The 12052-nt window shown below is 33.8% G+C and overlaps 1 protein-coding gene across 1 annotated transcript; it reads left to right on the top strand.

The window, feature by feature from the left end:
- The first annotated feature begins 3704 nt into the window (after window positions 1-3704).
- SLITRK2 (SLIT and NTRK like family member 2) lies at window positions 3705-6251 on the top strand. The gene has a single exon (XM_053691595.1). It carries the CDS (start codon window positions 3705-3707, stop codon window positions 6249-6251), a length of 2547 nt encoding a protein of 848 aa, XP_053547570.1.
- Window positions 6252-12052: the final 5801 nt, after the last annotated feature.

Below are 12052 nucleotides of genomic sequence, written 5' to 3'. Positions count from 1 at the left end.
GCTTCAAAACACAAAATCAGAGCTTTAATATACAGAAATAAACCTTAAAAAGCTAATTTTCATACATTTTTTACTCTGCAGTTGGTAAAAAAAGCAATTGTAAACACATTAAGGGAAAACTATTTTACAGTATACTGTCCCTTTAAGCTAGAAATTGATTAGGAGAGAAGAAAAAATCACATACAAAAAAAAGTTTAGATTTTTAGCCAGCTCTGCTCCCTCTGCTGCTATGCCCCCCCCCCCCCAGCACTCGGGGCCCAGTGCCACTTCACCAGCTGCACCTGCAGTAATTCCGTCCCTGCATGTAAGGCCTCTTCAAATACTTATTAATTATATTTATGATTGTCTATCACACTACCTTAGAAAAGCTTGTCAAATGATTTATCTACAAAAATCCACATAAACTTTAAAGGTACATTTTGTAGAAAAATCATTAGATAAAAAATTCTATAGGATTGTTATCAACCCCATATTGTTTTCACCAGTAGCTACACTTATTTTTTTTCTGAAACTTTTCTACAGAAGCTGATTAAAGGGGCAGTCTATTCAAAATTAAACCTCCATGATTCAGATAGGGCATGCAATTATAAATAATTTTCTAATTTATTTTAATCATAAAATTTGCTTTGTTCTCTTGTTATTATTTGTTGAAATCTAAACCTAGGTACGCTTATATGCTAATTTCTAAGCCCTTGAAGGCCGCCTCTTATCTCTGTGCATTTTGGCAATTGTTCACAGCTAGACAGCGCTAGTTCATGTGTGTCATCTAGATAACATTGTGCTTACTCTCGTGGAGTTATTTATGAGTCAACACTGATTGGATAAAATGCATGTCTGTAAATAGCCCTTAGATAAGGGTCTGCAGAGACTTAGATACAAGGTAATCATAGAGGTAAAAAGTATATTAATATAAGCGTGTTGGTCATGCATTAATGGGAAATAGATAATAAAAGGATTATCTATCTTTTTATACCATACAAATTCTGCAGCAGTCTCTCCCTTTAACCATTAATACTTTACAGTATGCAAATAGAAAGGGTGGCTCAAGCCATTAAAATGTGTGTGCTGGGGGGTACTTGTGAGGTAAGTCATTCAATTCAAACCCTCATGTTTTTTTATTATTATTATTTATTTATTTTAACCCCCTTCTCCCTCCTTTACCTCTCTCCTTGCCCTGTTTAGAGTCCTGGCATGTATACACTGTATACACTGTCCAAATTCCAAGCAGCTGGCTCCTGTGAGATTGGGAGGTGCAACAGTAACAAACTGAGGTGCATAATAACTCCCAGCCCCCTGTAAAATTGTCATTTAAAGCATTGATGATTAATGAAACTAAATCTGAACAGCTGCCGAGTTTAAAAAAAGCATAAAACAGGTTTCAGCAGAAATAAATGAACATGTGACATAAGATAGCCTCCCAATATATTAATGATAATGAGATGACATTTGTTTCTGCTTATTACTCAATAATTCAATTACACTATTTCTTCAATTATATCTGAGGCCTTAGCCCTTCATTTATTCTTGCTTTTTCCTCATGCTGGGAATGTTTCTGTGGTAATCAAACTGCATAGCTTCTGTGTGCAATCATTAACACAATCAGATGAAATCATCCAATAAAAATGATGAGAAAACAAATTCAAATAATACCAAAAAGTCATCTTGTATTTGTTTCCTCCACCCCCAGATGCATCCGGCCTGGAAACAATTGGTTCAGTAATAATCAGATTTGTGTGGAGAGAGCTGGGAAAGCGAAGCTTTGGATATGGAGTCACAGTCAGTCACAATCTGTATATTGGCACCAAGCATATAGAAACTGCATTTCTTAGCCTTTCTCTTGTAAAGCTTTCTTTCATAACTAGTGGCTCTGTAAAGCAATGAAGAGAAAGAAAAAAAAAACCCTGCCTTGTCTGCATTCAATCTCTTTGCTTTCTTATATTCTAATGTTTCTCAAAGGTTCTGAAATTCTCAGCCTTGTCAATATTTTTCTTCCACTTTGAATCTTACATTTTTATTAATACTGAACACTTCTTGCATCAGGTTTTACCTGGAATTATTTACAGTAGACGTTGATATCTTTCAAGCAGCTCCTAGCATGGGTTCAGTAAAGTCTGTTATTAAATGGTTAATAGTGGTACCACTGAGATTCTATAATCATGATCTAGCCAAAGCACTGAGGATGTTGTATAATGCTATCATAATTGTGTCTATTTTACAAGAGCAAGAGCACATATCTTCCCAGTGGTCCCATTAGTGGTCAGAGTTGTGCATTTACTTTGTGGGGGAAAAATGTCAATCAATGTCCTCTGCCTGATCCTTCTCATTGGAGGCTGCATGAAGGTCACACGGGGGCATTAGCACTGTCTCGGAATGTGGGAGAAATTAACCCTGTTATTGGCCAGAGCTGAAATCAGACATTAAAGGGTAAAGCATATTATTAATATAGATATGACTCTATAAAAAGCTTTTTTTTCCCTTACAACCAGCAGCTGGTAACAAACTCTAATGTCAGCATTTAACAAGCAGTTTTCAGGTTTAGAGGATGCTGACAGCAATAGCCCCTGTGTACTGACCATTAAGTTGTTAAAGGCTGTTAATGGAAAAAATACATGCAATGCAACCTTGCATTACAAACACATGCACTAAATACAAAAATCATGAAATCAGTTATTACAGCATCTTCTAAACTTACTGTAGCCCCCCCCCCCCCAAAAAAAAAAACAAAAAAACAAAAACAAAAAAAAACAATTTTAAACAGATCATCGTTCTGTCCATTTGAATAAAAAATATATAACCTTATTCTGTCAAAAATGTTTCTATACTTGTTAAATTTTAATCTGCATTTCATTAACTTGGTCCACATTCAGCGATTTTTTTTAAAAAATTACAAAACAGTTAAACAGGGGTGGTAGGGTTGCAACAGAACCCCCCCCCCCCCCCCTATATTTTACTGATATGAAAGAGGTATTGCACACACAAGGGTGCATGGGGGGTGGTGGTGCTTGTTCAGCCACTGTGCTCTTTAACTAGGAGACAGGATCTAAGCATTACAATGAGTTTTTACACTCCCTTTCCCCTAATGAAAGGGTCTGCTCGGATTTTGGTCTTTACAGGGGAGAGTCACAACGTGCTTGCCCAGCTCCCCCAGCAACAAATACTCGCGGCGTGACGTCACCCCTTTTGGTGAGAGGGAGCCTGCAGAGCACAAACCTTAACAGAAACCCCACTCATAGCAAAGCAGGGAAGGCAAACAGTGCCGCTCTGCCCCAGCAGCTCCTCCCTGCCAGAGTCTCCGCACTCCCCCCCCCCCCCCTCACACCCCACTTCTCCAACTTCTGCCCTGCGTCCGCTCCGTTTTATATCCATTTACAGCTTCTCCATGAAGATCAGTGCAAAGAGATGGGATTTTATGCCTTGAAATGCAAACCTGCATAGGTCCTGAAAGGAACGAGCTCCTCATGCTCTCCTGATGTGTGAGTATCACAGCTCAGCACTGATAGAAATGATGGTAATAAATAAGAGTTTTCTATTATTTATTATTTTGAATAAAATAATTGCTAAAGGATTATAGTGTCATTCTTCTTGTAAGGTATTTGCATATATATATATTAGTAGTACAACATTAATTTAAATGAGATGTTTTCGATCTTTGCCTTTAGGTTTACAAACGTAGGTACCAGATCTGGGATCTGCGGAATGTAAAGATGCTGAACGGAGCTTTGTTGCTAAGTATTATATCAGTGGCTGGGATCTTAAAGACAGAGAGTCGTAAAACCGCCAAAGACATATGCAAGATCCGCTGTTTATGCGAAGAGAAGGAGAACGTGCTTAATATTAATTGTGAGAATAAAGGATTTACCAGCGTTAGTTTGCTTCTCCCTCCACAGTCCAGAATATACCAGCTTTTCCTTAATGGCAATTTACTGAGCAGGCTATACCCAAATGAGTTTGTCAATTACTCCAATGCAGTGACTCTTCATCTGGGGAACAACGAACTACAGGATATCAAAACTGGTGCCTTTAATGGCTTAAAAACTCTGAAACGTTTGCATCTAAATAATAATAAATTGGAAATGTTAAAAGAGGAAACTTTTCAGGGCCTGGAAAATCTTGAATATCTTCAAGCAGATTATAATTTCATCAGTGTTATTGAAGCTGGAGCTTTCAGTAAACTCAATAAATTAAAAGTGCTGATTCTTAATGATAATCTTCTCCTGTCTCTTCCAAATAACGTGTTTCGTTTTGTGCTGTTAACTCATTTGGATCTGCGAGGCAATAGGCTTAAAATGTTGCCCTTTGCTGGTGTCCTTGAACACATAGGAGGCATTATGGAAATACAGCTGGAGGAAAATCCTTGGAATTGCACCTGTGATCTGATCCCACTCAAAGCCTGGTTAGATACCATTACTGTGTTTGTGGGAGAGATTGTATGTGAAACCCCTTTTAGGCTGCATGGCAAAGATGTCACACAACTGACCAAGCAAGATCTATGTCCCAGAAAGAGTGCCAGTGATACAAATCAGAGATCTGCACACCCAGCATTTTCAGACCCTCGTATACAGAGGCAACCTCCTACATATAACCCAGCTGTCACCCCAACTAGAGCCCCCAAAGCCAGCAGACCCCCTAAAACCAGAAATAGACCCACCCCAAGGGTTACGGTCTCCAAAGACAGGCAGATATTTGGGCCCATTATGGTTTATCAGACAAAATCTCCAGTCCCTTTGACTTGTCCTGATGCCTGTGTGTGCACATCGCAGAACTCTGATAGTGGCTTGAATGTTAATTGCCAAGAAAGAAAAATTAGTAACATTTCCGATCTTCAGCCTAAACCTAGCAACCCAAGGAAGCTGTACTTGACAGGTAACTATTTACAAATTGTTTATAAAAATGATCTTCAAGAATTTAGTTCACTTGATCTGTTACATTTAGGTAATAATCGAATAGCAATTATACAGGAAGGTGCCTTTTCTAACCTCACAAGTTTACGCAGACTTTATCTTAATGGCAATTACCTTGAAATATTGTATCCTTCCATGTTTGATGGTTTGTACAGTTTACAGTATCTTTACCTAGAGTACAATGTAATTAAGGATATTTTGCCACACACATTTGACGCTCTTAGCAACCTCCAACTCCTGTTTCTCAACAATAACTTATTAAGATCACTTCCTAACAATGTATTTAAAGGAACAGCTCTGACAAGACTGAACCTGAGAAACAATCACTTCTCATATCTGCCAGTTAAAGGGGTACTGGACCAGCTAACTGCTTATATACAGATTGATCTCCAGGAAAATCCATGGGATTGCACATGTGATATATTAAGGCTAAAAGACTGGATAGAGCAATCTAGTTCCACTGTGGTTGTTCAGGAGGTGACATGTGAATCACCAGTTAAGCATGCGGGGGAGCATTTAAGGTTAATAGCAAAGGAAGCTATTTGTCCAGAATATCCTAATTTTTCTGATGCCAATCTTCTGTCATTTAATCACAAAACTTACACAGTACATCCACTTAGTGTCTCCCCAAGTCCTTATACTGAGCTACACACTGAAGTCCCTCTCTCTGTGTTAATTTTGGGACTGCTGGTAGTTTTCATCCTCTCTGTTTGCTTTGGGGCTGGATTATTTGTCTTTGTTTTGAAAAGACGAAAAGGAGTGCAGAGTGTCCCAAGCAGCAGTGCTAACAATTTAGATATTAGTTCCTTTCAACTCCAGTATGGGTCATATAACCCAGGCTCTAACGAGAAAACTGAGGCTCATGTGTACAATTACATTCCTCCACCTGTTGGGCAAATGTGTCAAAATCCAATTTACATGCAGAAAGAAGGGGATCCAGTTGCTTACTACAGGAACCTTCAAGAATTTAGTTATAGTAAACTGGATCATAAAAAAGATGACCCAACTACCATTGCCTACACAATAAGCACAACTGAACTGTTAGAAAAGCAACCATCAGCAGAGTCTGAAATCTTGTATCAGAACATTGCAGAACGTGTAAAGGAACTTCCAAGCGGTGGAGTGGTTCATTATAACTTTTGCACCTTGCCCAAGAGGCAGTTAATGCCTGCATATGAATCAAGGCGTCAGAACCAGGACAGGATTAATAAAACTGTTTTATATGGTACACCCAGAAAGTATTTTGCAGAACAATCAAAACATGAGCACCTCTTGCTCCAAGGAAAATTGCAATCAGAGCCTGATTACCTCGAGGTTCTCGAAAAGCAAACAGCAATAAGTCAGCTGTAGGCAAAATTTGGGAACATATTTGCTTCAAGCCAGTTGTTTATTTGAAGTATCAGAAGCAATTGTGCATAACCTGTATATTTGTTTTTATCTACACAGGTACAGATTCATTGCAATACCCTTGGATTTGGGGGACTAAGTATATATTTTTTTTCTTACCATTATCTTTAAATTATTTCTTTTCCTTTTATTTCTAGAAAGTCTCTGATAAGTGAACATTTCTAGTGTGATTTATGTTGTTTTTCTTTCCCCTTTCAAATAAGGGCAACTATTTTTACCTTGTTATAAAAAAAAAATAGTAGAAGGTTTTAGTGAATTGAAGATTTTCATGTAAATAATATGCTGTTTTAAATCAATTACCAACTGCTGCCACTGGGCGTCACTTTTTCCAGCTAAAAGTGCATTTGCACTTTAAATAATTGTTGCTTCTAGCTTTGATACATGGGGCATATTTTACTGTGCAGAAAAAAAAAGCATCCAAAGTAAGAGGAATCAGAATTTGTTATTTGTATCACACAGAGACAAAGTGTTTTATCTGTAAGACATTTAAAGATTTTGTTTGGATTTTAAAACATTCTGTTATCGTAGGTTTCCTTTATTAAAGTTGTAAATAAATTTATAGTTATTTAGAAATTAATTACCTTCTTCCTTATTTGGAAGTAACTATTTCTATAACAGTGCAATTGATTGGACAGTTTATATATATATATATATATATATATATATATATATATATATATATATATATATATATATATATATATATATACACACATATATATATATATAAACTCAGTTATAATTATTGCTTAATTCCTTTCATTTTATTTCAATTCTAATATAAGCTAATTGTTTTAAGACTATTTTCCTAATTAAAAGAAAGCTAAAAACTGATTATATTTTTGTGTATTAAATTTATATATTTTTGTATATTTATAAAAAAACATCTGATTCAAATGGGGTAGATATTTTGAGTAACTGAGATGACAATGTGACTCTTGCAAACATATTGTTTAAAATAGGACCTTGCTAAGATTTTTTTTGGAAGTTACTAACATTATTAATCACATTTGATGTCAGTGAAGATAGGTTGCACATATAAAATTACCATTCTATTTAGACCATAGAAAACATTTTAAAAATTGCATATACATCATAATAAAATATTAAGTTTAATATTTGAACTTAAGCAGTAAGTAATCATTTTTTATTCTATACATAATTGCTTGAATTAAACAAACAAGCTTTATTTACAACAAAAACAGTTTTGTTTTCCCTCTATTGTAAATCCTTATGCAACTGGGATGGTGATCTGCATATAAAGTAGGCCATGCTTTTCAAATCTTCTCTAAAGCAATTGATAGAGTCTCAAAGAAGCACAGTGTTTCCTTTTCATAAATAGGTTACTGCACATAATAATCCTTTATTATCATGCAGAGATTGAAGTGGATACTGCAGAATGTTTTTGAAGAATTTTTATAAGTTATAACCTATCTGCATATTTAAAAATTATGTTGCAAAAAACAATTTCATACTGAATCATAAAACATGGTTCTTGATTCCCATGGATGAATGTATTGATAAGCAAAGAATATGCACATTCATTAATAATGAGAAAAACATACTTCTCATAGAAAGCAGAACATTTTAAAGCAAATATCATATTCCAATAACTGTTGATTATTATCTTGTTATATTGTTGCATAGTTGCAACAATATAATGCACTAAATAATTTAGCCAAATCCTGAATGTAGCGATTGTGCTTTCCATTTAACCCATTTAACTTAATAAAATCTAGGTAAATGTTTGAATTTATTAAACCAAATTGTTTTAAGAATTCTGAATAACTCAATCAATATGGTATTTTAGTAAATTCAGAGGTGTCAGGTTTTATCACAATTTTGCATGAATCTTTTTGTGTTATGCTGAAAGTACATTCTTAAGTTAAAATATATAGTTACATATGTAATCCTTGTGCCAAAGTGCAGTAAGTATGTTGCATTTGACATTACTGTGGATTTTAATCACCATATTTATAGGTAACATAACTTTAGTTAATCATTGGAATTTTTTTTATATTATTATTATTATTACTTGTCTTTAAACCATAACAACTGTAAAATATTTTAGACCAGGGTTTGTGGTTCTTATTGTGCAATTTCCTGAACATATTTTATTTGAGAATACTATATTAACTTTAATGAATTATTACTTTAAACATAACATTTAGGAGCTATGCGCTAGTATATTAAACATTTTTTTTTTCAATCTTTAAAAGATGAAATACCTTAAGTTAAATAATTATAAATAATAATAACATGCTTTACATAAACAAAGCTAGCAACATTAATTTCTCCCATGAGGCATGCTCATACTCTTCATACACACACAGACACATATATACACACACACTCACAGAAACACACACCTTGATATAATTATATTAATCAGATATATAACTCCATGTGTGAGTGTGTGTATACATAATTAGACATAAGTACAGTACATATATATATATATATATATATATATATATATATATATATATATATATATATACAAAAATAAATGTGTTTGTGAATATAAGCATGTTAATTGATGTATGTGGGTATTGAAAACAATATATGCTATGTGTCCTCATAACAAAAATATGCAGGAACAGTAGCAGCATTGTTGGTAATCAGGATACAATAGCTAATTTCCACACAAGTATATAGTACTCATACTAAGAATAAATAATGATGTAAAATGCTAATTGGATTTATCTAATGTTTATGAGTTAGATTTTAACATACAGAATACCACTAAATATCTTTAATTATCTAGAATTCACAAAGAAAAAACATAATAAAACACAAAAAACAAAGAATTTAAGCAAGTAATATTTATAAAGACATGCTATGAACACAATGCTATGTTATCAGCCCCTAAAACACAGATCTATATTTATTTATTTTTAATATAAAATGAATAGACTTTTATTCCACTAGTATATTCAACTCAGCAATCATTTAGTGTGAACTTGTGTGAATAATCTTTGGTGTATTCAAAACTACATACAGTTTGATGTACTGTTTGTTTAACAAATAGAATCTGTTTTCTTCAAATTCACCTTACAATTTAGTTTTGCAACACAGTAATGGAGAACCAAAGCTGCTCAGTTTGGACGTGTTTCATTTGTTCTTTAATCACATTGTAACATCTCTAGTAGTGATTTTGTTTAATAGGTAACAAAAAAATAGATAATCTTGATGTATGTTTCTTATTTTTTCCACATCTTAAAAGTATGTGATTCATTTTCATTAAACTTAAAGTGAAGGTCAATTTTCATCAATGAGTGTCCGGTTTTTAAAATATTTTTAAAAACAGGGGCATTTTCATTGATGAAAATTTACATTGCACTGGATTTGAAGAAATACTTACCTTTTACTTCTGCAAAACCGGATCGCTGACGTCAGAAATGACGAAAACCGGCTTCCTCCAATCATGGCTTGCACCCCAGAGCGTCCAGCTCGTGATGCCTGGCTGTGATTGGAGGAAGCCAGTTTCGTCATTGCTGTGGTCTACAGCAGGAAGAAGAAGGAGGGGGATCGTCGATCCGGCTTTGCAGGAGTAAAAGGTAAGTATTTCTACAAATCCAGTGCAATGTTAATTTTCATCAATGAAAGTGCCCCTGTTTTTAAAAGTATTTTTAAAAACCGGGCACTCATTGATGAAAATTGACCTTCACTTTAAATCTATGCCCCCTTAGCATAATATAGTAAATTAAAATACATTTTAATATGCTATGACTAGTCATGTGGTCTGTGGTCTATTCAATTATAAAAAACCAACCCCATAATACAACCCTTATGTTTATTATTATGATTACCATTATTATTAATGTAATTAATATTTATTGTATGCCCCCTTAGTATAATATAGTAAATTAAAATACATTTCAATATGCTATGACTAGTCATGTGGCCTGTGGTCTATTCAATTATAAAAAACAACCCCATAATACAACCCTTAGGTTTATTATTATGATTACCATTATTATTAATGTAATTAATATTTAATTTATGCCCCCTTAGTATAATATAGTAAATTAAAATACATTTTAATATGCTATGACTAGTCATGAGGCCTGTGGTTTATTCAATTATAAAAAAACAACAACCCCATAATTGAACCCTTAGGTTTATTATTATGATTACCATTATTATTATTATTAATAATAAAAATAAGATTAAATTATAATACAAAGTTAAAAAGATATATATTGCTGAAATTACAATTTCAGCAACATTTTTTAAAATAGATTAAAATTGTTGTATTCATTATTTAATTGCATTACCTAAACATTTAAACCATAATAAGTGATATTTGCGCTCAACTTAGTAATACCAGTGCACGCAAATGTGCGCTGGTATTACAAGTGAGGTGCGATGCAAACTCAACCTCGTGTTCGCACTGCACAGAAGCATTGTGATTATGAGATCACACTTCCTTAGGCTCCAAAGGCATGAGAACTAGCATAGCGAAGGGGTTAAATCATGCAGCGATGGGCAGCAAAATATATATATATATATATATATATGAATTTACATATTAACTTATAAAATATATGTATGTAAGCATATACATATATATTTAATGAAACACAAAGTCCCAATAGACAGCAATGTAAAGGAACTTGTCAGTTCTGTTTTTTTATAACACCCCACTCCCGCCAACTTTAGCCCCCAAATTACTGCTTAGTGCAGTTTAAAAAAAGAACAACAAAAACAGCTGGGTTTATTTTTTTTTATTATTTTTTTTTTAAAGGACCTCACATGTTATTTTGGGGGCAATAGGGGGACATTTAAAAAATTAACTTGAGGTCTGACCTGAGGTTATTTTTTTTTTAGCGCTAATTGCTACCGCAAGCCCACTTGGCTGGTTATTATCATGCACCCGTAAACGGGCAAATATGCCCATTTGTTGGTGCGCAATAAATAAGCGCTCCATTTCTAATCTAGCCCAATATGAATTTAGTGGTAGATTGTGTTAATGCGTTTTTAATTGATTAAACATTATTATGTGAGGGCTGTAGATTGCCAGATCTTTGTGTTGTACTTTGTTTTTGTGCTCTCTAGTTACTACTTAGAAAATGACTTAGACATCCTGGATTTGGCAGCTTAATGGGGCAGCTGTTGTTTTTGGATAGAGACAATGCCAACGTGCACTGGAAAAGCTCAGTTTTTGGGGTTTTTTTGGGTTGTTTTTTTCACCAAAGATCAGTTTAAGCCTTTAGCTGAATTTTAACCTGAGAATGTGTAATATGAATTACATGGGGATTTTCAGGATTACAGTATTGAGACATTAATCTACAGTAGCAAACAGTAGCTATTTGCACAATCTGCAAAAGATAATGAGGTTATAAAAGCAAACTTTTAACCTTTTTTTTTTTTTTACATCAGAAAAGCTTTTACTATAATTTTTTAACACATTTATAAATGATAATTTAGCAGCAACATGTGGAAACAAAAGCATAAAAAGTAATGTTCCAAGTACGTAAGAAAATAAGTATCAATTAAAAAATGATCTACATTTTAAAGTAACTTTACGTGTTTCTGTCAGATGAATTCTCTTGGGTTTATCAAGAAGTCACAAGTAGTTTCACACAATATCTATAATTCATAGATTTATATACCCTTAATGTTGAAAAGTTCATTTTCATTCAATTTCAAGGACAAAACATCCTTTACCATAGAGATCCTCTTTTGTATAGGAAGCTAAAATGTTATGACTGAATTCTTTTATTCTAGTCTAAGAAATG

This window comes from Bombina bombina, chromosome 1, assembly GCF_027579735.1.
Source record: "Bombina bombina isolate aBomBom1 chromosome 1, aBomBom1.pri, whole genome shotgun sequence".
NCBI classification, from domain to species: domain Eukaryota; kingdom Metazoa; phylum Chordata; class Amphibia; order Anura; family Bombinatoridae; genus Bombina; species Bombina bombina.
The sequence above is the reverse complement of the archived record's forward strand: the minus strand, read 5'-3'. Positions and strand labels throughout refer to the sequence as shown.